This window comes from Eleginops maclovinus, chromosome 4, assembly GCF_036324505.1.
Source record: "Eleginops maclovinus isolate JMC-PN-2008 ecotype Puerto Natales chromosome 4, JC_Emac_rtc_rv5, whole genome shotgun sequence".
Taxonomy (NCBI): domain Eukaryota; kingdom Metazoa; phylum Chordata; class Actinopteri; order Perciformes; family Eleginopidae; genus Eleginops; species Eleginops maclovinus.
This window is the reverse complement of record NC_086352.1, coordinates 19,322,411-19,348,512: the sequence shown is the minus strand read 5'-3', so window position 1 is coordinate 19,348,512 and position 26,102 is coordinate 19,322,411. Positions and strand designations below refer to the sequence as shown.

Genomic DNA, 26,102 nt, shown 5'->3' with positions numbered 1-26,102 from the left:
TTACAATGACACATATTAATTATTTTGTTGATTCTCTACTGCTCATTTTTACCTTTGCTTTAGAAAAAACCCCCAGTATGTCTTATTGAAGTACACACATTTTACAATAAATCATGTGACAATGTTGGAGTTGACTCTTACCTGCAGCCTTCAGGGGCTTGAATTTTGGCAACTGTAACGGAAACAGCGCTGTCACAGAAAAGCAGACGAGAAAAAAGAGGAGGCCCCTCAGCCAGTAACAAAGCAAACACTCCTTGAGAAGGTATGTAGTTTACCTGCCACAGGTTATTGGTATAGTGTCTGCGTGTCTCTCGCATTTTAATGTGAGCAAGAGGGAGTTATACAAACTACATCCCAATAGTGTTGGATCCTTTTACAAAGTGCACAAGGTTGAGACGTAAAGGAAAAAGTGTGGTTTTGTCAGGAGTCTTACACTCTGCTGGTGGAGCTTGCCGGCTTCACCATTGGTGCCCTCAACCCATTTTTAAATGAATGATACTTTTGTTCTTGGTCAGCAGAGGTGAAAGGAGCCAGTCAGTGGTTCCCACTATCAAATAGGATGACTTGTGGATGGGCGAATATTAATGCCACACTCCCCCCTCTCTCTGAGTCCCCAACCCTTTCCTTCAGTCATACACCTATTACCATCCCCCATCACACTGTTTCTAACTGATAACGGTTACTGGTTTTCTGATTCTTGTGCCCAGTATTCAAGCATAAAACATTATTCCATGCTGAGTTGGTCAGAAATGATAGGTTTTAGGTTTGCGTCTTAAATGGTTTGTATTGAAAGCATGTTTAGTAGTATAAGAAAGCTATATTTGGACAAAGTAGTTTACTTTAACTATGAGTGATGGCTTCAAAGTAAAGACTGTGATGTATTGTGGGGTACTATAACCGGTGCCAGAGGATGTAAGGCTAGATGTTTGAAAGTTTGTTGGAAATATGACACATGTTTTCTATATGCAATGTTTCTGCTTGTATATATCTGCACCCAGACCTGTTTTCTATATAGTAGGCTTAGTAAGTATAATTTCTTGATTTGGACAATGAAGAACTTAGAGTTCAGTTGCTCAAGCAGAATGGAGAGCTGCTAAGATTTTATCCTACTCTCCATCCATAACATAAATGTGCTGAATCTCTGATATTTTATGGGTGTAATAGAAACCCATTAGCTTATGAACGTGTACATACAGTATGTACTCTGTGTTAAATTAACTTTTTGTGAGTCGATCAGTTGTGCTATATTTGATTAAAGCTGATGATTAGCTTTCAAAAATGCTATGTGCTGTAATGCTTATCAGTGCATTGTTCCTGTCAGTGAGGTCTGGGAGTGTGCTTCAGAATTAGTTTAATTGTAGGTTACACACAACACCCTTAATTGTATGTTTCGTGGAAAGTGTGATGCATTGCAGCATTGGCCTAATGGAGTGATGCATTATGTGTGGGGTGACACAATTACTCTTGTCTTGTGGGTAGTAAAAATAAGGCTAGTGCCTAATTACAATAAATGGGGGAAAAAGTCTGTTTTGCCAGATTTTCAAAGCCAAGAATCAGACAAAGATCTGCACCCTCTATTAAAAACTCCCAGCTGTTGTGCAACGTTTCTGTTAGACATTGATCACAAAACCCTTAAGCTGCAAATAATGATTTCCCTTATCGATTAGTCTGTTGGCTAATGTCTCGATGAATCGTTCCTTCTTTCAAACATCGGAAAATACTGGACAAACATTTTCCACTTCCAATTTCAGTTTCCACTGTTCAAGGGGTTTCTTGATATGATTTGTCTCACTTAACAGATATTCATTTCACAGTGATATAAAACAGAAGGGAAGTTATTTCTCACAGCGTAAACAAAGAATACAAGTAGTACCTGATGAATTACCTGTGGATTGAATAATTAATGAATCAACTACTTTCCATTTATAATCCATAATTAATTTGTTTCAAAACCTACACATTACTTTCATAATGATTCTCGTCTCTTCTTACATCATGATCGAGGCCGGGTAAAAGGAGATTTTTGAACCATCAGACTTGTATCCTTTCTTACTGTGTGTTACACAAACGTGAAGAACATGTAACGTGTCATATGTATTTTTTCAGTAAGATCATTTACCACGACATGTGAAACATTGTTCTGGTAAAGGGATTAACCATTATCAGTGTACAAGGCTTATGGCAGATAACCACAGCAACAAGTCTCTTGCTGTGTGCTACATTACCAGTTAACTTTAGGGAAACCTAGCCGTGTGTTTAACTGACTATTGCAAGTGCTATTGCATGATGCACAACTTATTTTAAAACATGCATTTCACATTAAATAAGCTTTAGTATAAGTTTAGTTTAAAGGAAATGTCAAGTGGTTCAACTTTTCCATGTCCTTTTTCACAAATGTGTGCCATATGATAATGGATTTAAAAGGGTTGTTTATCTTGGGTCGATAACAAATAATCTTTTAATGTCCAAGTGGAAAATTAATTTATCTAAATTGATATACTTAGTATTCATAGCTTTGTCTTGTATTATTGTATGAGGTATTATTCTTTGCATAAAGGCTGAAATATGGAATTTGATCAGACCTTGGGGTACTTGTTCAAAGCACGTGTCCTTTTCCCAGCAGGACTGCGTTTGTTCATCCATTGACTGCCACACAGGCTTGATTTGTGACTGCTGCCTGCTTGTCCTTCTGGTGAAACCTCCTGCAGGAGAACTCTTTAGTTGTGTTACTGTACTTTCTTGCTTCTTGGCTAAGACCCTAATTTAAGTCCTTTCCTGGTTGTTTGGTTTGGTCGGGTGACAAGCTTTAGTAAGGGCCTGATTTATTTGGGGAATTATAAAGCATACTCTGCTCCTGGACATTTTTTACCGGTTTTCCAACAAGTCCTTTTGGTCAAAGTTACGCTCAATAGTTAATAGATATAAATATTTAGTAACAAATAGGCTCTTGTTTGTAAGAGTTTGTAGTGATTCATTAGTGATTGGTAATACTGTATTTGGTAAACACGCTATAACCAGACGAGTACTTGCAAACATCAGGTGCAACTCGCTGCAGATGTGGGTTTCATTGGCCTTCGATATGGGTCAACATTTAACAGGTTAAGTGACAGCGATGGTATAGATGTAAAGAGATATACACTTTGGGAGACAGGTGTCCAGAGTGATTAAATGTGTAGTCTCAAATAGGGCTGCACAACGAATCGATACAATCGATTACTAACAAAGTTGGCAACGAATTCAGCTATCGATTCGTTGGACCTATGTTGTTACTCTCTGTTTGCGGAGCTGGCTACATCACTCGAAAAAAGAAAACATTTGAAAAATGGCGGAGGCGGAGGGAAGCACGGTCCGACCAGCCTATCTATAAGTAAGGGATAATGTGCAGCGAAGCAGTCATTGAAAAAAAAAAAAAACACCCGATCAAGATCCCTCTGCTTTGCGACGGTCTCTGTAATAATACGGTCTCTGTTTTTTTTTTCAGCAATGACCGGCTCGCTGCACATTATCCAGCTTATTGCACGGCCAAACACTAGACAAACTAACGACTAACTTGACTTATTTTAAGTTATTTAAACTATGCCAATTTATTGATGCAGCTATTTCAAAGTGTTTGCAAATTTCCAGAAAGTACGTTGGGTTGAGTCACTGTGTGCTGCATTTAAGGAGTGAACTAGGACACATTGAATAGTTTTTAGCAAATCTGAACATCGCCTACATTTGGGTTGTTTTGTGTGTTGATTTTGTCAATTTAGAAATACAGTTTTTTGAATAAAATAATGGAAAACATTTTTTGGGCACGTTTTTTATGTGATTAATCGATTAATCGTAGAAATAATCAACAGATTAAGCGATTATCAAAATAATCGTTAGTTGCAGCCCTAGTCTCAACCAAAATGTTCTTTAAATGTTGTTGAAACAACAGATTGATAAGTGTTCATGCTTTTCATCCCATTCATTCTGAGCACTTTCAGTAAGTTCGTTGATAATTCTTTGTTTATGATCACTTCACAACTACTGAAAATCATTGGCCAAGAAAACAGAGTTGATGCATAGTTCCCTAATATTTGTCTTGACCTTTTTATTGAACATAAAGAATTACCGGACTGAAGAGATTTTTTGTGTAAAGGGGTTGTATTTTGACCTTAAAAATATGTTCATGCTTTGTCTTAAAAGCTTTATTTTTGGTTTCTTAAAGTGCGTCTGCTACCTTTTTCCGATTCTCTGCTTCATGTCTGCTAAAATGAATCCAAATGGCACATGGGATAGACATTTACTGATACCTGTTTGTAGAAGCGTTTAGGCTTGTCATCATTTATCACAGCTGCGTTTTTAGTGTCCCTTCCATATATCTTAGCAGGGACAGGCCAGGACCTTGATGAGTAAAGCAGCCAGACACAGAGGGAGGGAGGAAGTGTGACAGAGTCATGCAGGCCTCCCGTACTCCCAGCCCTGCATGTGGTTTAGACCAGTCAACAGTCTGCGGAAGATTTAGACAAACGGTTTAAAATGTGGTTAGGGATGTTTCCAGCTGACCACTAGCGGTGGCAGATCTGCAGCAGTGGTTGCAGAACACCACCAGGGATGTTGTCTGGGTAGGAAAGAAGGCTAGAAGTGGGTGGATGTTGATGGAAGTAGCTCTGCACAGTGTGTGTGGTAATTGGATAACCAGGTAAGTGGAGATAGGACACAGGTCGCAGAGATGATGAGGGTTCTGTCAGGGGCTGCTTTTTAAGGCTGCAGCGCATGTGTAGTTGGGAGTGCAGAGGAAGGGCAATATGATCCTTGTAGGATTCAGGGGCCCACACACAAGGTCCTGGGGAGATCTGGCAGTGAAATTCAAGATGGCCAAGTGGAGAGTGAAATGGGGGGCAGGGGGTGCTTCACTTGAGTATCCCGGATGTTTTTTCAGTCTTTATGTGCTGTCTCTTTACATACGGCTTTGACGTGGGGGGGTCTTTGAAGCAGGTTGGTGGATCTGCGATCAAGATAAGGATCCAGAGCTGAATTTGCTCTCATTGTGTGTGTAGATCTCATCAAGACAGCCTTTCTTTGTCCAATTTTAGTATGACATCCTAACTTTGGTACGCTCAACACATTTCCAGTAACATATACTTTTTTTAAACGATAACTCTGATGATTGTAAATTATATTCATATTAGTCTTGGTGTGGAAGCAAATCAAGTCCTGTGTGCATAGTTTTCATGCTGCTACATGCCTATCTTTACCTGAAAGTTGGTTTGAAAAACGAAGATCCCTGAGGCTAAAGCGAAGAGCTTTTTCAAAGTTTTTTCAAGGGGTTGAGGTTGAAGTCATGCAGGCACAATCAAAAGATTTGCAAAAAAGGTTTGGTGACAAAACGGCAAGTACTTTTATATACATAGTTTATTACTACTGTCTTGTATGCATACAAAATAAAGCCTTGAACACAAATGACATCGTTAATTACAATTTTATTTACGTGACCATTTTTTAAATCAGGGCTGAATGGGCTTCACACAGTCTCAAAAAACAATGCAATACAATAATTTAAATGGCCAAATGGTTTAAGAATTATATAAAATTAGGGCAAGGGTTTGCAAATCGACGTTTTTGAAATTGGATCTTTTCAAACGAACCACATTTAAGTGAAGTTAGAGGTTTTACTGTCTTTCTAACTGATCATTTGTTTCCACAGTGACCTGAGCATGAACAACATCACTGAGCTTCCAGAATTTGTGTTCAAGAACCTCCCCTATCTGGAAGAACTGTAAGTACATGCCCCGTGTTTCTCCTGCTAATGATGTATTTACTCTTTGCAATGTTGACATGAGGGCTTATGATATGCACCTGGGTATTTGAGTTTGCACTGCAGAACACACAGTATAGGTGCACAACATGACCTTCTTCTCAGCCGAAGAAGATAAGCACAGTATTACATGAGGTAACAAGTCACTCAGTCATTCATGAAAAATAAAAGGTGCAGTAAAGCTCAATTTAAAAAAAAAGTGAGGTGAAACATCTCGTATTGACGTAAACGATCATGTGACATTCTGTGTTGATTTTTGCTTTTAAGGGATTATCAGGGTGGCAACAGCACATCTGTGCTCTGGGGCTTTGTTGAGTGGCGTACATCTAATCTTAGTGGGTGTTTGTTATTTCTTTGCTCTTTAAACACTCCGCTGTCTGGCTCGGAGCTGCTGGGAGTCAGAGATAAAAATCTGTCTACCTGATATCAGGTAACATGCAGCCCTGAGAAAGCAAAGTCACCAGTCAGTGAACAAACTCCAGCGTTTACAGCTCCACTGTGTCACAGTTTGTGTGAGCATATATATGTATTTTAGGCTCTGGTGCATCTTTCAGCCGCCTGAATCTTCTTCTTTTTCATATGCCACTCCAATCTACTTAGTTGAAAGGTACTTTACTTTTCATCGCATTGTGTGGAGGAATGCAAGGCAGGAAGGAAGAGGGCAAAACAATGGTTTCCATGGAAACACAAGTGAAAAACCCCCCCCCTCCTCTGACCGGGTCTCACTGCTACCTTTTTCACCTCTAGGTGCTCATGATGGATGGACTGTCGTCAGGGTGTCATTGATTGACATATACTCTTAGTGCATGTGTGTGTTTGTTTAACCTTCCCTGACAAATGTGCCGTGTCGTCTCGGTGAACTTTGCTGGATGACTTTTTCGGCTCCAGGGCTGCTGCAGTGTCAGTGAACCAGAGCAGGGGCTCTGAGGGCAAAGACAGGGAGAGAAAGAGTTGACAGAGAAAGAGATCAGGGAGAGAAAAGAGAGGGGGACATCTTCACACAGGACGGGAGCAGAGACGGGGGAGGAATATTCCTTCCTTCGTAGTCACGCAATCTCCTCCGCTCTTACTCTCTTGCCAAAGGCAGCACAAAGCTCAGCAGACGTGATGACAGGTATTCTCTGTTTCCTTAGCAGTTTGTTTATGGTCTTAAAGTAATCTGGGACCAATGGGCTCTCTATTTGTCTTCTGTGAATTGTGGTAATGACGTGTGGGTCAGTTTGTTGTCAATAAGTTTCCTTTTGTTGACAGAATGATTTAAAGTGCATTTGTTAATTTATTATTGTTTTTTTAACCTTTTATTTTAATTTCTGTTGCAGCTGTGTATTTTTTCTTGCCTCTTCTTCAACATATTCAAACAAACGGTCTAGCACTTATTTGAATTAAATCTGTGCTATCAATGAAGATTTGTTGGCTCAATAAAGATGTGGCTCAATGATATGCCGTAAAATCCATTACAATTAAACCCTAATGATAACAACAATAGCTTTATACTGTATTGCATGAAATTGTCTTCTGATATTCTTGTCTTGATCAAATATAGTACAAATCAGAATTATACACTAGTGTTTTCCAGCATTACACATATTTATTTTGTTAAATATGGGCTCAACACATTTCCCCTTACAGTGACACTCTCACCCTCAAAGGACCCTAAATTAACATCTCACCCAGACAATTTATGGACACAGACTTGTAATGTACAAACCTGTATGCTTTTTCAAAATGAAAGAACTAGATAGTTTAATATCTAACACAGTTTTTTATAAATTGCACTGATGATTTAAACAGGAAAGTGCTATGATGATCCAAACAGCAGAAGTGCTCCAGTCTGTCTGTGGGAAATGAATGCAACCTTTACTTACCTGACGTTTCTCTCAGTAAAAACACTCTCTTATAATTACTTTATTCTTGGAAATTGCAATATCTTAATTGCCAACATGGACATAAATGCATTCACGAGTTTATTATCACAGCCACCTATACCAACAAACGTACAAAAAGGTGTGCACTGTACATGTGGGAGCATGTCAAGGGGGAAGGGAGCTTATTTGGGTTTTAATAGAGTTGTTACCTAAAAAACACCACATGTAGTTGTCTTGCAAAAAAATGTTTTTATTTGTTGGTGGTAAATCATGTCTGTAGCCCTTTACTGTTAGGGTGCACTGCAGGGCTCCTTGTGAATTGCTTTTGACAAAGGTAGACCTGTGGGAGTGGTGTTTCACAAGGATTTAGCCTTTCCTCAACAAGATTTAGCACATTTTTCTTTACCAGTCGAAGCCCGGGGGGACATGCACTGAATCTGCTGAAAGATGTAAGAGGAGGAGAAGCTCTTTATGTTGTGAAACCTGAATGATATCTGAATGATTTGTCAAACCGTGTTAGCATTTGATGGTTGGCAGCTTGTGACAATGATTGCAGGTTCTGGGTTGTGTGTGTTCTCGTGAAATTAAGTCATATTGACATCAGCCACGTTGGTCACTGTATGTTGCAAAACAAGAATGACTGAACAGCTGCAGACAAGACTTGTGTCATTTTGAATTTATAGGCATCCATGTGCATGTGACAACTTGTCCTCTAATCATGAATATAACAGCAGATGATGTTCTTGGAATTTAATTCTTATTTAAGCTGTCACAAGACATTCTCTTGACACATTGTGGCTCAGTGGAGGAGCATTGTTTGGTTGATTTGGTGGTATTTTCAATTGTGGATTCCAGCTTTGAAAGCTATTCATTGGGTTTGTCTCAAAGCCAAGTCAAACTGCACTGACAGCCTTTTTGAAAAAGCCTATGAGCTGTCACATCCTCATATGACAGCTTTGGTCAACCACATTAAATGAAACAGCAAAGAGAGCCTGTGAGTTCAGAGCAGGAGTCTGTTGTATAAGACATCATTTCTTCACACATCAAATTCAACATCTTCTTATTAATTGTTCATAGTTAAATTAAAATATAGAAAAATATACATGAATTAACTTTATAGTTTTCAGTAGGCTGTTTTCTTTATTCTGTTTCTCAGTATAACTCACTTGCTCTCCTGTCAAGCTCAAGCAAGCTTTCGATTTACAAGCACAGCAACAATTTATTATAACTGCCTGGTATTAGTTTTTATCATCTTCATCATCTTCATGTTGATCAACTTGGACACTACAAAGAACATGTGTTTTTCACAGTATCTGTGAATTTTCTTATAATTTATTTTCAGATTATTGTAGCACAAAATGAATGACCTGAAGCACAGATGCCTTTGTATATTCAAATTAGTTAATTTCAATCATAAATCGACTGTAAAAGAAATGGATTAGAATTTTATATATGACTTGTGTCACCAGCACTAGTCAAAAATAAATCTTGATTAGTGATTTGGATTTTACACTTACAGCAACTAATGCTATAGTAAAACATTTTAAGGAAGTAATTTTCACACACACGTGTAGGCTTTGGGTCACACTATCATAACTAAAATAGGTAATGCCTACAGACTGTTTCCGATTTGTGTCTGCAATGTATCGGTTATATTTGTGAATTGGGATAAACAAATTGTAACCAGCAGTAGATTTATACAAAAGTTTTTGAACATTATAAATGGAAAAAAAACATAAGCTATCGTTGGGCATACAGTATACTTATAATGACAGGTCATTTATTTGTTATTTCGCTCTCATCTCATCCTTCATTTTGCTGCAAAAATGCATTTCAGTGGTCGAGGTCTCTATTTCAGTGACATTAATGGTAAACAACCAGAAAGCAGTGCTGAGACTTGGTGGCGGGAACATGGTCTTCTAACACAGTCATCATTGATTCTCAGGCTCACACCCAGCAGCTCTTGTTGCAGGGAATTCAGCCTGGTCTGACTCACGTTGCAGAGTGATACATCTGTTGCTAATCTCTCGGGCCAGATAGTATACTTGTGCTGTGTGTCCTAGTCAGCCTGTCCCATGCTTATTTACAACCTTATTTCCTAAACACTTCCTGTTCCCAACAGGAAAGGGAGGTGTCCCCCTCCTTCTCAAGCAATTCATGAAGGATCTCCAGAAGCTGCCTAGTGATAAATGTTACAAGGCTACACTTGTTGTGTCGGCCTCAGAGGGCTGAATCAGGTTTTCACTCTCTATTGGGTGCACTGAATAGTAATGGTTAGGAGGCTGAGAAAGGGATCTCAATAGGGAGGATATCCAGGAACAGCTCTAATCTCTTGTGGGTGACAGACGAAGTGACAACAGGCCATGGCACAGACGCATGTCTTTGACACCCCGGGCCCCATGTTCAGCTTCAGAGTTGGAACCTAATCTACTGAAGTGCTGAATGTGGAGACGTTCTTTAAACACTATGCATTGCTTTAATCTGAAATAAAATACACTCTTTGGTTTGGTTGAACTGTGTTCCTTTTATGTCTTTTGAAACATTTGAGAAATTTCCAAAACATAAGTGTGACTCTTTCTCTCACCACAGACGACTTGCCGGGAATGACCTGTCATTCATCCACCCTGATGCCCTGTCTGGACTGCATCAGCTCAAAGTCCTGTAAGCGTGCACCCTCCCTGTCAACACACACAAACACACACTTATGACTGTGACGGTGTGAAGTTTTCCGAACATTGCTGGGGAGAGAAAATGTTGCAGTTTGTGGTGACATTGTGGCGCTGTCAGTTATTGCCACCCTAAACAAAGTCCTACAATTTACATCAATTTGAACATGCCCTTTTCCACCTTTGCCCTAAACAGTATCTCTGGTTGTAAAAACACCTAATGGAGCATAGCATACAAGCCCTGTGTGAAAATTAGTTCTGCATAATTTACACGGGGCAGCACACCCTAGTTTGCTTGCACAGACTCGAACACACTGAGCGACACACAAAGCGCGGCCCTGTTGATTCTGCAACGGGCCAAAAGTTCAAAGTCCTGTTGATCTACAGGTGAGGTCTTAGTTACATGTCTGAAAACACAAACACGTGAAGGTATCTTAAAATGCTTATACTATCAAGGGATAATTCACTTTTTTTGCGTGTAACCACAGATTTGAATGTTTTTGACAACATTCTTTTTACAAATATTGTAACTCAATAAGCACACATAATGTTACATAATAATGTGTCAGAATCTGTTTTTTATTTTTGTAATGATAGTTTCAAGAATCATGAAAACTCATGAAGCCAGTGTCTCTTTCGGAAACCACATAAACAACAACCACCCGTCAAAGAGGCCTCCCTAGGAGGCATAGAATCTGTCAAGGATTACATTATGTTTTACATTTGTGGTGCAAGTAAGGTGTTGTGAGTTGAGTTCAAATAATAATGTTGTTCTTTTACCTTCAGGATGCTCCAGAATAATCAGCTGAAAACTGTGCCCAGTGCCGCCCTGAAGAACCTTCAATCTCTCCAGTCTCTGTAAGCCATCTGACATGCACACACACACACACACACACACACACACACACACACACACACACACACACACACACACACACACACACACACACACACACACACACACACACAGCCCTCCTAAATGTGAAGATGGATACGCACGTCTAGGATAGGGTATTGTCTGCTCAAAGAACATTTCAGTTTCCAGGTGACCTTTCTGTCCATACTGTTAGAGGGAAACATACTGCAGACATTGTAATAATTATGCCGTCAATGTCATTTTATTTGTTGATCAGTCTACGTATCAATTGTTTGGTAATTGCCAAGAAAAGCCGATGAGCTTCTCATTTTGAGCTGACATAAAATGTCTGTTTATGAATTGCTGATGGAACATTTAGATGATTAAAGCGTTTTGTCCTGAATCTGGACAGAAAGATGTGCTGCTGTCAGATAAAGCTCTGCACACAGCTTACTATCCAAAGTGGAATTCATAGTGTTTGTGCCAAACAAACAACCACATTTTAGACACACAGATTCATGTTTAGATCCACTAATGTATGTAGGGACCTAAATATTTGGTAATGAGGTTTTGCTTAAGAAATGGACGCTAACATGGGTCTATTATACTTTGATTTAAGGGGAGTTTATAGCTGATAGCATGGCTTTAGACCAGGGGTGTCCAAACTTTTTTCACGAGGGCCACATACAGAAAAATATACGAAGAGCTGGACCACTCACTAGAGGTGAATATTGCCTCATAAGTTAAGTTATAAGTTAGCAAAATCATTTAAATGTAGGTGAATAATGCGTGATACTTGAAAATGCTTTAAGAAAAAAACAGCCTACATCCTATCCGTCTTTATTGTTTCATTTATTTTGTTGGCAGCTCATTCCTTAAAACAGGAGCCTCAGATTGATAATAATGAGAGTAAATATGAAGGTTAAATTTCAAGCTTGTTATGGAAACAAGTTATTGGACTTTTTTTTAAATCAACTATGATTTGTTAGAAAATGTTTTAAACGACTGAATTTATTAAGAAATTGGGCTTATTAACACATGAATACTGTGTAATAGATTTTAACATATATATTTGAGAAATACAATATAAGACAAGCAAAAGTTTAATTTGTGGGCCATATTCCATTGTACTTTTAGAATTTGCTGAGGGCCGATTCCCCGGGCGCTGCACGATAGCTGCCCACTGCTCCTAGTACTAGGATGGGTTAAATGCAGAGGAACAATTTCACTGTGTGTGCTCTGCTGTGTGCATGTATGTGACTAATAAAGAGGGTTTCATCCTCCGATTCTATCTATCTATCTAAATGGCCTGAAGGCCGCATTTGGCCCCCTGGCCGTAGTTTGGACACCCCTGCTTTAGACCCTTATTCTTGTTTAAAAAGAAGTGGGGACTTTTTAATATTTAGTTTCAAATAGTTGATTCACTTTTTTTGCGCATTTAATGTTAATGGGGTGCCAGAGTGTGTCAAAATAAAAAGCATCAGCATAGACTGAAAGAGATTTTCAGAAAATGAAAAGGGCCAGTTGAGGCCCCCCTGACAGCTGTATTAACTGGCCCTTGTCCTCCTGTCATTTTGCATTACCCATGACTAACAGTACTTACACTACTTATTCCACTACTGTAGGATGGCAGTATAATGAGATTTAAGACTGCACACCTCTTCCAAGTCTAGAATAAAAATCTTAATTATGGTTGATGTGATACGGGCGGTTCCCCTCATATCAGATGCTTTTCTCCTGCTTAATTGTTTGTTGTTTAGTAGGCCCAGCTAAACGTGCAAATGTAGGTCAGTTTTATTCTCGACTTTTCTCTCCTTTTGTTGGGATTGTTGAGATCTCCAGGAGCTAGTGTTTTTCCACATGTTTACTCGTACTGTCAGCTCTTCCACGATTTCCTGCTCCACTCGCCGTCTCTCTTTGCTTTGTTTTCTACCACTACCAAGGGTCAGTTTCATTAAGACCATGAAATGTACATGGCTCTATTTTTGCCACCATGAGGGACTAACAGAGGAATGGATCCAGCTGGAGAAACGTGCTGAAAGTCCAGCTTTCAGCTATTATCACCCCTCTATAAACCTCCGCTTGTCCCTTGCTTCCCCTCTCCTTTTTTTCTGCTGCTCTTCTTTCTTTTTAACAGATGTCTTTTCTCTGTGAGGGTTTTAAGGTCTGTAGCTGAAGTAATATGCTTTGACAGAGCCAGGACTTGGTTTGTATAAAGCCTTAGAGAGCTAAATGTCAATCAAGAGTGTTTTTCTTCCAGCCCAGACACTTGAGGAATTTTGAGGGAGGGTGAGACACTCGGGGAGGGAGGATAGCTGGGTGGTGATGGTGAAAAGAACACTTGTGCATTCATCATGCTGCTTGAATAAAAATGTGTTTTTTTTTTTTACTACCAAAATATTGGCTCCTGGACAGTCAAACATCAGATTTCCTGAATGTTCACATCATTAAACATTATAATATTGCTTTATACTACATTAATCTTGTTGGGAAATGACAAGTTAATAAACTCAAACTGCTGGTCCGCTGCATTGAACACCCCTTGCGTGCCAATTTTTTTATGGTTGTGGCTGATTGAGTACAGTTTTATGTTCAGTCCATGTCAAAAAAATCTGTGGTCATTGTGTAAAAACACTCCCAACATCTTTCAATGCCTTCAAAAAGTCCAAAGGTGGTCCAAACTGTGATAAAATAAAAAAGAATGGGAGCTAAGTGTGCAGTTAAATACTTAAATAAGTGGCTAGAGTCCAAAAGTCAAACACAGGATAATAGCAGTGTCAAAAGATTGAGTCAAATAATATTTATTTAATGAACCAATGCTATCTCCTTGTTACCTTTTTTGGCAGCCGCCTGGATGCGAACCACATCCTCACAGTACCAGACGACAGTTTTGAAGGTCTTCAGCAGCTGCGCCACCTTTGGTTGGATGACAACAACCTGACGGAGATCCCCGTCATTTCTCTGAGGCACCAGGAGAACCTCCAGGCTCTGACGCTGGCGCTCAACCGCATTGTGCACATACCAGACAACGCATTCGCCAACCTCACCAGTTTAGTTGTGCTGTAAGTTAAATCAAGCTTAATTCTTATTGTTGTTTATAATTTATTTATTGTTATTGGAGATTGTAGTTTGAGCCTGTTTAGCCATTATTAGATGGAGATATTTGAATGGGAGAGAAAGAGGGGATGACATGCGTAAAGGGCGGATACAAGCCTGCCTCCAGTGGGACTGAACACCGCTGCATTGGCTTTTGCCACACTGTCAAGAGCGGTATAAGAGAACTGGCTCGATACCCTCCAGAGCATTCAGCTGTATTTTGTGCATTTTACATCACCAGTAAACAAGGCTTTTAAAATACCCAGACAAACAACATTTCTACATTTTACAATTAGTGACAATGTAAAGCCATTAGTCACTGAATATTTCCTAAATCAAAAATTAAGGCAATTACATTCCATGGCTTTTCATTAATTAGGGCTTTTGGTAAAACGTAATTTATTCTTCATTACATAACTAACAAACCGTTTCAGCATCATTCAGTGAACTGAGCTCCCCCAGGGCTGCCAGGAGAACTTTGCATGCAGTCTTCATAGAGCTATACACTAAAAAGAGCAGCAGGAACAACCTGCTGGTGTGCTTTTTTAAAAGCTTAATCAACCAGGGATGCTGAACGAGAACATGATCATGTTGAGTAAAATCACCTGAGGGAGGAGCTACAGAGGTGATGCTCGTTGGGTGTTTGTAGGACATTTCTCAAGTTGCGAGGAAACGCATGCAAATTCTCTGTGTCGATAAAACTGTATTAATTTGATGTCTCTTTAGTTTCGGAGCCATGGTGTTTCAGAACGGACTTTGTAGAGTACAGCCCAGTTAGTAAAATGTGACTGTACTAAGAGTGCTACACTCTAAATTAAATAATCTGTAAAGTAATCATTTCCATTAATCTGTCACAGCAAAGAGCTTCTCTATGTTTTCTGATGTAGTTCTGAATGCATCCTGCGAGCGACTGCAAATCAGATTCCAAACATACTGTCTTATTTCTTTCTACACCTTACAGTTTATAAGTAAACAAGACAGGTTGCTACTCATACCCTGCTGTGTTTTTGCATGCACGCAAACTTTGCAGTTAAATTTACAATTGAGGTTTACGTTTAAATGTTAGAGACACTTTGAAAGAGTAGTTTGAGCATTATTGTAAAACCCAGATATTGTTGATGGAAAATGCAAAAACCTTTCAGAGAGGAACAAATAAGTGGTGCATTACGAATCTGTTATACATTCACACAAACACACACACACACACTCTGAGTGGTATTGCTGCAGGGTTAGTATAAACACGTCAGAGTAAACAGGAAGAAAAGACCTTGAATGTATTAGGTCAGGAAAGTCTTCTACACACACACACACACACACACACACACACACACACACACCTGATTCACAAATCACACTGTGTCTTTTTAGAAAGGATTTGTGGAACGTCTGACAAACCCATAATGAATGTTGTAGTTTATTTTAAATCCATCATGGTATAAATCATCTCACATATGTGCTTTTCCTTTTCTAGACATCTTCATAACAACAGAATTAAGCAGATAGGATACAACAGTTTTGCCGGTCTTGTGAACCTGGAGACGCTGTAAGTGCGCAGTCATACAGTTGTGTGTGTGTGTGTGTGTGTGTATCAATGTGTTTGTGCTCGTGTTTATGTGTGCTAACAGCTCCCCCACCCACCTCTGCTCCGTTCCTCCAGACATCATTGTGTCCACTTCCTCCTTTAATTGCTCTAGGATAAATAGAGCAAAGTACATGATGCTTATCAAATCTGCCCTCCCACTGTTCACTTCCTCCTGTCACACAGCCATGAAAAATCTTTTAGTGCCAGCCTTCCCTAATGGCAAGCATTTACTGTACAACACAGGATCTTAACAGGATACGAGAGAAGTACTCATACGCATAAGTTTCTTTCTTCTGAATCCAAATCTCTTACATTTAAAGGGAAGTATATTCCCTACATAACAACACACTACAATGGGCACTTTAAAACAATTATTCATCATTTAGGCTGATTATATTAAGATGTCAGTGTTCAGTTTTGCAGTTCTGCACCATAGCTTTTCTGCAAGTGTTTTATAAACTGTAATTCCCTGCTGTATTTTGTATAATATCTTTGCTGCCTTTCCCTTGTTTCCTTGAAAATGTATTTGGTGGGACAAAGCACGTCGCTTGCTCCATGGTTAAATGGATAACAATACAATTCAAAGCACAGAGACAACCAGAAAATGTAACACTCCTTTTAGCAATGCTCAGTCACAGTATAGAAATAAGAGGGATGGATTTGTTACGTCAAAATACAAGAAACACGGCTGACCTCCTGCTTCTCTCTCCGTCTCATCATAGAGATCTTAACTTCAACAACCTGATGGTTTTTCCCAAAGCTATAGAGGCCCTGCCCAAACTGAAGGAACTGTGAGTATATCGTCCTGTTTATCTTCTCTGAGGGTACATTTTATTCTTACACCAAAATCAATGACCCGTTAACTCATCAGAGCATACAGGAGACTTAACTAACCAAACCTCCTCTTTTGACACAGTGAATTAACACATACATTAAGTTGTGTGGTTTAAAAGTTCATACTTGCATAGTTATCTAGTGGATGTGATCAATAAATACAAATAGATTTGCTGAAGTCTTTTGCTTTTATTTTGAAAGCTAAAAGCCCAAACCAGTTCCTGTTTCTGGCTCAGCACATGTATTATTTAATAAATGATTATAGCTTTAAACTCATTGACAGATTCCTCTATTAGAAAATAAGAGCTAATTTAGGATTTTGTTTGCAGAACAGTGTGGCTTTTGCATCATTACTTTTAGTATCTATATTTTTGGTTCTGCATATGTGACCTTGACTTTTTCCCTTGCAGCGGGTTTCACAGCAACGATATTGCTGCCATACCTGAAGGGGCCTTCCATAACAACCCCCTGCTGCGCACCATGTAAGGTCAAACTCACTGACACCACTTAGAATCTCACATAGCACAGTAATGACTCACATTTGTACAAGCACTTCCATGCACAATGCACAGCTTGCTTTCTGAAAGGTTCAGATACAGTTTGAGCTGACAGCGTGAGGCTTCAGTAGACGAATGTCCAGAAGATGGTGCCATTCTCGCATAGTAAATTATTTTGGATTTGAACTCTCTCCCCCTCTGCTCTTGCTGCCCTCACAGACATCTTTATGACAACCCTCTGTCCTTTGTGGGCGCCTCGGCTTTCCAGAATCTGTCCGACCTGCACTCCCTGTAAGTCTTCAGTGTTTTTTTTCTCCTAATCTATTGGAGACTGACACATTTAATAATGTTACTTTTTGTATTCTAAAGAGTACTTTTGAATCATTTCTGACTCATGCTTTGATGTTCCTGACTGTGATTTTACAATTTGTTACCATATGTGTTTCAGGATGCTGCGTGGGGCCAGTATGATGCAGGACTTCCCCATCCTTACGTGGACAAATAAACTTGAGAGTTTGTGAGTAAACTTGTGTGCAACATCGGCTCCTGCGTGTGCTTCTGTGCGTCTCACGGGTGACTAATTTGTTTTGTTTATTTCCAGGACCCTGTCAGGAACCAAGATATCGTCCATCCCTGCTAATCTTTGTGAGGACCTCAAGTTGCTCCAGACGCTGTAAGAGACTCTTCCTTTCCTGTCACATGCAGAAGAAAAGTGATCACACTGAAGTAAAGGGGCATTTCTCATATTAAATAGTCCCAGTTATCTAATGTTTGTTTTCCTCCATCAGAGACTTGTCCTACAATGAGATCAAGGATCTGCCTTCCCTGCAGAGCTGCGTCCGGCTGCAGGAGATGTGAGTGTTGAACTTGTAGCAGTCACTTCACAAATATAAAGATCCTAGAAGACATTTTTAAGGTTTCAATAATTTGAATGTTATAAAAACAATTGTAGTAACAAAGGTAATTGTGAGCTTGTTTTTAATCTGTTCATATTCTTGTTTTCAATCTACAGAAGCTTTCAGCACAACCGCTTTCAACAAATTGACAGGGACACTTTCCAAGGTCTGACTGCTCTCCGTTTGCTGTAAGTCCACTCAGCCACACACTGTCACACACTCGATTACACACTGTATAGACACATATTTGTTTTGAATGCCTGGTTTGTGTGTTGACTGTGTTGTTATTCTACACAGAGACCTGAGCAGAAATGGTATCCGAGTCATCCACAGAGATGCTTTCGTCTCCCTCGCTGCACTCACCAACCTGTGAGTGTGACCTGTAGTATTATTGTCATTATCATGAGTACAGAAAACATATCATCTCTTGGTTTGACTGTCTGTAAACGGAATATCATTTCTTATGTATAATCTTTTTCCCTTCTTTTTTTTTGCAGAGATCTGAGTATGAACTCTCTGACTGTGATTCCTACCACTGGACTGAGCGCACTCAGTCAGTTGAAACTCTCAGGAAACCCGGAAATGAAAAATGTGCTGAATGCAAAAAACCTGCCAAAACTGAGGTGAGGACGAACTTCTCTGGTCTGCTATCAAGTTCTGTGTGTTGTGTCACAAAGTATAATTGTAGTGGGGAAGGTCTGCTTAGCAGCATCACTACCTGCATTATTACAGAAGTCGGACTACTCTGAATAGTGACAAAGAGGGGTAAAACATCACTCTGCATATTATAAATATACTGTGTTTTCATGTATTTCTTACATTTTTCACACAGGAATAGTTTCTTTCTGATCATACCAATGCCTGAGTGTGCAGAGAACTGAAGCTTAAATACACTTGCTGTAACATAAAAGTACAAAATGATGATGAAGGAAACATAGCTGTTCTGCACAAACTCAAACTGAGCTGTTGAGTTGTTGTTAAACAATACAGCAGATGAACTGGACCCTCTCCAATGGTAACTTAGGACACAGAATAAATCGGGAAAATCCTGTAGTAAACAAAAAGAGTAGAAAAGCATCCAAATATTATTATTATTGAAAATATATCAAAAGAGAGAAATATTTGCAGACAAACGCGGGAACTCATTAGGAAACCAGGTTTTTTTGATGATTATTGTTTTTTGTCTGTTTGTAGGTCGATCTCTGTCCCGTATGCCTACCAGTGCTGTGCATTTGTTGGATGTGACTCCATGACGAGTTCTTCTGAGGAAAATGACATAAAGAAATCAGCAGGTAGGACAGCTGCAGTCAGAGCCTTTTCCTTGGAAGAGATGACTTTTTTAGTGTTGTTTACATTAAAGTAGGGGTGGGCGATATACCGGTATGATAGTAAAAACCGGTATTGTGCTGCGCCATGATATGAATTTTGAGATATCGTTCATATTGGGTCGCATTGTCGAACATTCTTTGTCTTCTGAAGTATATTCACACGGGCTTCGGAAGATTAACCTAACAGATCTCCGCTGGATTAATGAATGCCTGGACGTGTTCCTAAACAGCCTGTCTGTTCCTAAAACAGCTGTGCACCGAGTTCTCGTGCACCTAATTTCCATACAAAAACGCTCCACGAGCTCCTTATAAAGGCATGCAAGACGTGTGAACAATCCAGACTCCACAGGCAACGCAAAAGCAACTTTCAACAATCAAAATCATGACATTATTTTAGGACATCACGATGTCTAGTAGAATCATGAATGTAGATGTGAAACTGAATTTTTTAGTCCGCGATAAGCATAATAGCATGTTTAGAACAAAGTTTTGGAAATCTTTTCCCCGCGTGACTGATTTCGTAACTTCTAGCAAGCAGTGGCTGGCTTGAGCGGAATGGTTTTTCAGTGAGGAGACGCACAACGCTAAATGCATATGCAGTGAATGACATTAGCCTACTGTAATTATGCCCATTATTTGATTTAAGTAATACAATACAACTGAAGGTAAGCAAGAAATAAAGGCCTGGTCCATATACAAGCCTGCCCCAAATAAAGGCCAGTGCGATGTGCAGCCTAAGTAAATAAAAGCACTCGGCCACAATTTGAGGATTTACGGTGTAGACCTATTTTTATGAGTGGACGTTGCAAGCATTTTTTGCTGCGCGGAAGTAGTGCTAGCAATAGTGGATCCAAAACAAGAACAAGAAGAAGAAGACGACAATGACGAAGAAGAAGAAGACATTGAAGAAAAAGAAGACATTGAAAATTAAAGATGAGTCAACAGGCAGAAAAGAATACCCAGGTGCAGGATGAAAAAGAAAGAGGGGCACCTCTGTCGTGTGGAACTGGTTCGGTTTTAAGATCTCCGACCTCGAACAAAAAAATATCTTATGTAAATTGTGTCGCCGTGCTGTTTTAGCGAAAGATGGAAACACCACCAATTTATTAAATCACCTTAAAATGATGCATGTACGAGAATATGCAGATTGCATCAAAATGCGAGAAGCAATCAGCCCAGGAGCTCGACCAAAGACAAGCCAGACTTCCACTCAATCGCTTCAGCAATCACTACAAACATCATTCGCTGCCGGTACTCCCTATGAGCGGACAAGCAAGAAATAGAGAGACATCACGGAGGCTATAACCCATCACATTGCGAAGGACATGGTACCCATCCAAACTGTGGAGAAAGTGGGTTTCAAAAAGTTACTTCAAACTCTGGACCCAAGGTACGAGATCCCGAGCCGCAAGTACTTCAGCCAGAAATAACCGCCTCAACTTTACTTGGAATGTCGGGAGAGAGTTTACGGCGAAGTAAGCCAAGTCGATTTATGATGTTAAAATACATATTTTGCCTCAACTAATGTCATTTAACTAAGAAGGGCTATTCAAATGTGATTCAGATTTTTTCCCCCTCATATATCGTGATATAATATTGATATCGTCTGGACAGTGAAAAATATCGTGATATGAATTTTACCTCGTATCGCCCACCCCTACATTAAAGCAACTTCAAATATCAACAAAGAGTTTGGTATAAGCCTCAAGGCATATAAGCATACTTGTACCATTCTTTCCTCCCAGACACATATTTTAATGTCTTTCTTTTCGATTTGCATCAAGGAAAAGTTGCATTTTATAGCATTACATCCTTAAACTACACAATTAAAAAATAAATAATTTCCTAGATCTTATTTTAATTGTCATCAAAAGTGTAAAGTTAAGGAAAACTTTAAATGTAGTTTTAATAAAAATAGATATGTAATTATTACAATTTCATGTGTTTCACTCTCTACAGGATGTTTTGTTGTTTTCTTGGAAAGCTGTTTATATAGCAGAAACAAGCATCTGGAAAGCCACACATGAGCATGTGTCAAAACGCTGTTTTATACAACTGAATATTTCGTTTGTTCTTACATTTGTTCTTTTTTTTTTAGGCGGGGAGGATGTGGAGAGAATGTCAACGATTATGCATTGCTCTCCTTCTCCAGGTAAGCATTACACAACTTTTTATTTATTTCATTATGTGTCTGTAAATCAAAGAGGAGGAGAATTTCAATAATCTAAACATTTCAATTTAAATTAATCGACCAAATGATGTCTGTCTCCAGGAGCCTTCAAGCCTTGTGAGCACCTGCTGGGTAACTGGATGATCCGCCTTACAGTGTGGTTCATCTGCCTGGTGTCTCTGGTCTTTAACAGCGTGGTGCTGGTGGCCACCTTCGCCCCCACACACCACGCTGCAGGCCATTCACCCTCCCTCTCCCCGGCCCGACTGCTCATGGGGCTGCTGGCCCTGGCCAACCTGCTCACAGGTCTGTATGTTGGCGTGCTGACTGTGCTAGACGTGGCCACATGGGGCTCGTTTGCTGAATTCGGAGTATGGTGGGAGATGGGGCGTGGCTGCCAGGTTACAGGAGCCATGGCCGTGTTCTCTTCAGAGTGGGCGGTGCTGCTACTCTCGCTGGCAGCCGTAGAGCGCAGCGTGGCCGTGCGGACAATTCTCGGGAAGGTATTGATGTCACCAAGGAGGAACGGCAGCCGGCGCGGATGCTGGAGAGGGGATCGGCGCTTCAGTCTTGCTGCGGGACTACTGGGGCTGCTGGCTGCTGCCGGAGCCTGCCTGCCTCTCCTGACCTCCAGTGACCACTCCGCTTCTCCACTGTGCCTGCCCTTCGCTGGCGGAGAAAGTCCAGCTCTGAGTGTCACAGTGGTTCTGGTGCTGCTCAACGCTCTGGCTTACCTGTTCACTGCAGCGGTGTACACCCAGCTGTATTGCCACCTGGGCCGGGTGGAGCTGGCAGATCCGGAGCAGACGGGTGCCCTGCGACATGTTGCATGGCTCATCTTTACCAACTGCATCTTCTTCTGTCCCGTGGCAGCTTTCTCCTTCGCCCCTCTCTTGACTGGCTCTACAGCCGGCGGCCCAGAGATCGCCAAGTCCGTCACCCTCATTTTCTTCCCTCTGCCGGCGTGTCTGAACCCAGTGCTCTACGTGTTCTTCAGCCCGGCCTTCAGGGAGGACTGGCTCAGACTACGCAGTTGCGCAGGATCGAGCAGGGAAGTGAAGGCTGGGGCCGAGAGTCACGGAGATGACGGGGGCGGAGGGTCGGAGATCACAGACGGCGGCTCCTCCACCCAACTCGGCTTTGACTGTGGGGTTTACTCACAGCTTTGTGGAGAGACTGTTGTGTGCGAGCAGTGCGAGGCTGCGCTGCATGCCAGGACCTGCTCCTCCCCGTCGTCCTCCACAGTGTGCAGACACTTTGTGAAGTCTCACAGCTGTCCCACCCTGCTGGCGGGTGCTGCCGTGTGCCAGCGCGCCGAGGGGTTTTGGGCCGACAGCGGCACGCCCTCTGCTCAGTCTGAGTACGCAGACGAGGGGGACTCGTTTGTGTCGGACAGCTCGGAGCAGGTACAGGCTTGCGGCAGAGCCTGTTTCTGTCAGAGCAGAGGCCTTCCTCTGGTACACTACTCATACAACATACCTCGAGTCAAGGACTAACACGCTGCAGAGCTCCAGTTTGTCTGTGTGCACAGATCTCTCCGTCATGTGAATTAAGATGCTTAAACGATATATAAACATTTTTATATTAAACAACGAAATGTGCCAACTACCCTACTAAAGACCCATCAGCAAGCACTTACGTTTTTAATTACTGTGTAAACAGAGATGCAACCAATCATTTAAAGGGAACTTGGAGACTTTTTCTGAGTGAGCTGAAGATAGATAGAAGATAGAATTGGAGGATGAAACCCTCTTTATTAGTCACATACATGCACACAGCAGAGCACACACAGTGAAATTTGTCCTCTGCATTTAACCCATCCTAGTGCTAGGAGCAGTGGGCAGCTATTGTGCAGCGCCCGGGGAGCAATGGGGAGGAGGGATTGGAGGTGTCCGGTGCCTTGCTCAAGGGCACCACAGCAGGGCCTAAGGGGTGAACTGGGACCTCTCCAAGTAGCAGTCCACTATCCATATTTTTTTCAAGTCTGTTCGGGGACTTGAACCAGCGACCCTACGATTCCCAGTTCAAGCCCCTACTGACTGAGCCACTGCTGGATACACATCATGTTAAAAAACTGGTCGACAAAGGACCTCCAAAGGAAAATCTTGCCACCAGTGCCTGCCTCCTGCTTTCCATTGGATCTCATGATGATGCAGGCCTCAATGTACGTGTCAAAGATTGATTTCTCTGTTCAACGTGTAGTTATAAGCTTTTTTCAATTTTAATTGTAACACATTTTGTCAATTTTAAAAGCTTCTCCACAGCAACTGTTGATTTTATACTTTGATTTTATTTTGTACGTAAATGTAGCAAATGTAATAATCATCCTAGAGTTCAGAGTGAATGTAACTTTCAGGTGGTCTTCACCTGCCAGATGGGGATAATGTAACGACAGCAATAACTTCTGCCCTGCCTGTGACCATAACCTGGTATAAGTTAATGCCAGTCTATAATGAACACGACTTTGAGTTAAGTTACCAAGACTAAGAATGTCATAAGTAGCAGATATCACTGTTATAGCAGCCGCTGTGCTTGGTGGTAATGAAAGGTGTTATTTATTGTTTGAGCAGCAGGAGGGGGAAGGTGATTTCAGGTGGCCTTTGAAAATAACCCAAGCATTCACCAAAACAACAGCACTTCTCTTTGTTTAACTCCTCAAACAACCCTAACAAGTCTATTCATACAGGTTTAGATCTCTACCTTTTTATTTCTGAGTTTTACTATCATGCTGTTTAACTTGGATTTTTTTTGTGAAAATAATTAAATATAAGACCCGATTTAATCTGATCTTCAAATTACTTTTGGCTGTCAATTGGTGACTCATTGCCTTGTTAAATGCAGTTTCTTTAATAACAAAATATGATGATTTACTCTTTTACTGACCACAAGAGGAGAATATCCTTTTCACTCACCACATATCTGTATGCTAAATATTAGGTTACAGCCAGCAGCTGTTTTCATTGATTATGCTACTGGCTACTGGCCCATGATCCATGTTTTTTATACAGGTATGAGAGTGGGATCCTCTTTCTTCATGTTACTACAGTATGTGCAGAGAACATTTCCCCCAAGATGTCAAAATAGCAAAAAGTCAACTTTGTTTTTATTGAATTTACTTTATTTGTAGAGTAAACTATTGAAATCAACTCTCTTTGCAAAGTTAGACCTAATATGAAGAGTAATAACTAACATCAATTTCTGGTTGATTTTTAACGTATCATTAAACATAATTTGGCTTGGGAGCGACAAGTCAAACACAGGAAAACCGTCCAAGTTAAACACGTGAATGTAATCCCTCTCTTGCAACATGATGTCAATGCAGCACAAGACTGGCAGCTGAGTCAACAAAAGCATGTGTGAGCTGTGGCGATGTGTGTAAAATATGTATTGTGGCTGAGTATTATTCAACCACAGATAATCAAAGTATCTATATTGCGGATGTTACATCTCTACTGCAAAGTAATTGGCAACATTTTGACCAGAGTAATTGGACATTATGAAAAATAAGATTGATTTTGTTAACGTATTCACTGCCTCCAGTGTGTTTCCAATCCAGTAACATTATACAAATGTACTGTTTGTTCAGATCAGATGTCTTATTGTACACGTCATGAGAAGAGCATTATTATATTATAAAGTATATAACCGTAGATATCTTTTGGTCCTGAAAGCTGGCCTGAGTGAGGCTGTGTGTGACGAGGGATTGACTGATGTTTGGTGTGCTGGAGCATGACTGTACATATTAAAGCTGGATACACCCTCGGAGCGTGTAACCACAAGTGCACGTCATGTGAGTGCTCAGGAATTTAGGCAATGTAGGGAAACGTTTCCTCCAACAAGACATTCTTGTGTCCTTATAATGCACCATTTAATTTGAATCTTCTGAGTTTTATTTTCTATTTTCCATGCCGACATTTGTCTCGACCGGATGTGTCAATTCTTGCACCAACCAAAATGTCTGTTGATTGTCTGAGATGTCCCATCTGGTGAAAATGTACAAATCTTTTAGTAGGTTGGTTATTGTTTTTGTTTTTTTGTATTTCTATGTAAATTATTTGAAAGGAAAACAAGTAATCAAGAATGGGATGCTAACTAAGGAAGCTACCTCCTCGGCTGTAGTGGCTACCAGCAGTGCTTTGTAAAAGAAAAGTCTTTTTTGTATTTGTTTTATTTTTGTTTGCATTTTTAGCTTTATGTTGGTTGTACATCATCATTTTAGTTCAAATTATGGGAGGAATCTATGTACTGTATACTGTGATTTATTTTTTTAACCAAACTATGAATTGTTTTTGTTTTATCTTCTATAGATACAAACTTGCAGAAAAATACAGATTATAATAAAATAAATCTCACTTATTTTCTGTTCAAATTCAAATCGTATCTGTAGTTGTTCATGTCAGACCTCCCCAAGTTATTAGATTCTATTCAAGTAGGAAAATAATCATATAAATTGTGAATGAATAAAATTGGAAGAACACAACGCTTTTCATTCACCTTTGTGTTAAAATTAAAACACTGCAGCAACCA

General features: G+C 40.2%; 1 protein-coding gene across 1 annotated transcript in view; it reads left to right on the top strand.

The window, feature by feature from the left end:
- Positions 1–26,102, top strand: part of lgr4 (leucine-rich repeat containing G protein-coupled receptor 4) — a 29,412-nt gene extending 3,310 nt beyond the window's left edge. Inside the window, exons 2-18 of the mRNA XM_063882323.1 lie at positions 5,675–5,746; positions 10,240–10,311; positions 11,103–11,174; positions 14,019–14,234; positions 15,740–15,811; positions 16,573–16,641; positions 17,095–17,166; positions 17,401–17,472; positions 17,630–17,698; positions 17,783–17,854; positions 17,970–18,035; positions 18,194–18,265; positions 18,375–18,446; positions 18,575–18,700; positions 19,272–19,369; positions 21,504–21,557; positions 21,678–26,102. Coding sequence (XP_063738393.1) covers positions 5,675–5,746; positions 10,240–10,311; positions 11,103–11,174; positions 14,019–14,234; positions 15,740–15,811; positions 16,573–16,641; positions 17,095–17,166; positions 17,401–17,472; positions 17,630–17,698; positions 17,783–17,854; positions 17,970–18,035; positions 18,194–18,265; positions 18,375–18,446; positions 18,575–18,700; positions 19,272–19,369; positions 21,504–21,557; positions 21,678–23,071 — 2,740 coding nt within the window. The 3' untranslated portion in view covers positions 23,072–26,102. The remainder of the gene's footprint in view (positions 1–5,674; positions 5,747–10,239; positions 10,312–11,102; positions 11,175–14,018; positions 14,235–15,739; positions 15,812–16,572; positions 16,642–17,094; positions 17,167–17,400; positions 17,473–17,629; positions 17,699–17,782; positions 17,855–17,969; positions 18,036–18,193; positions 18,266–18,374; positions 18,447–18,574; positions 18,701–19,271; positions 19,370–21,503; positions 21,558–21,677) is intronic.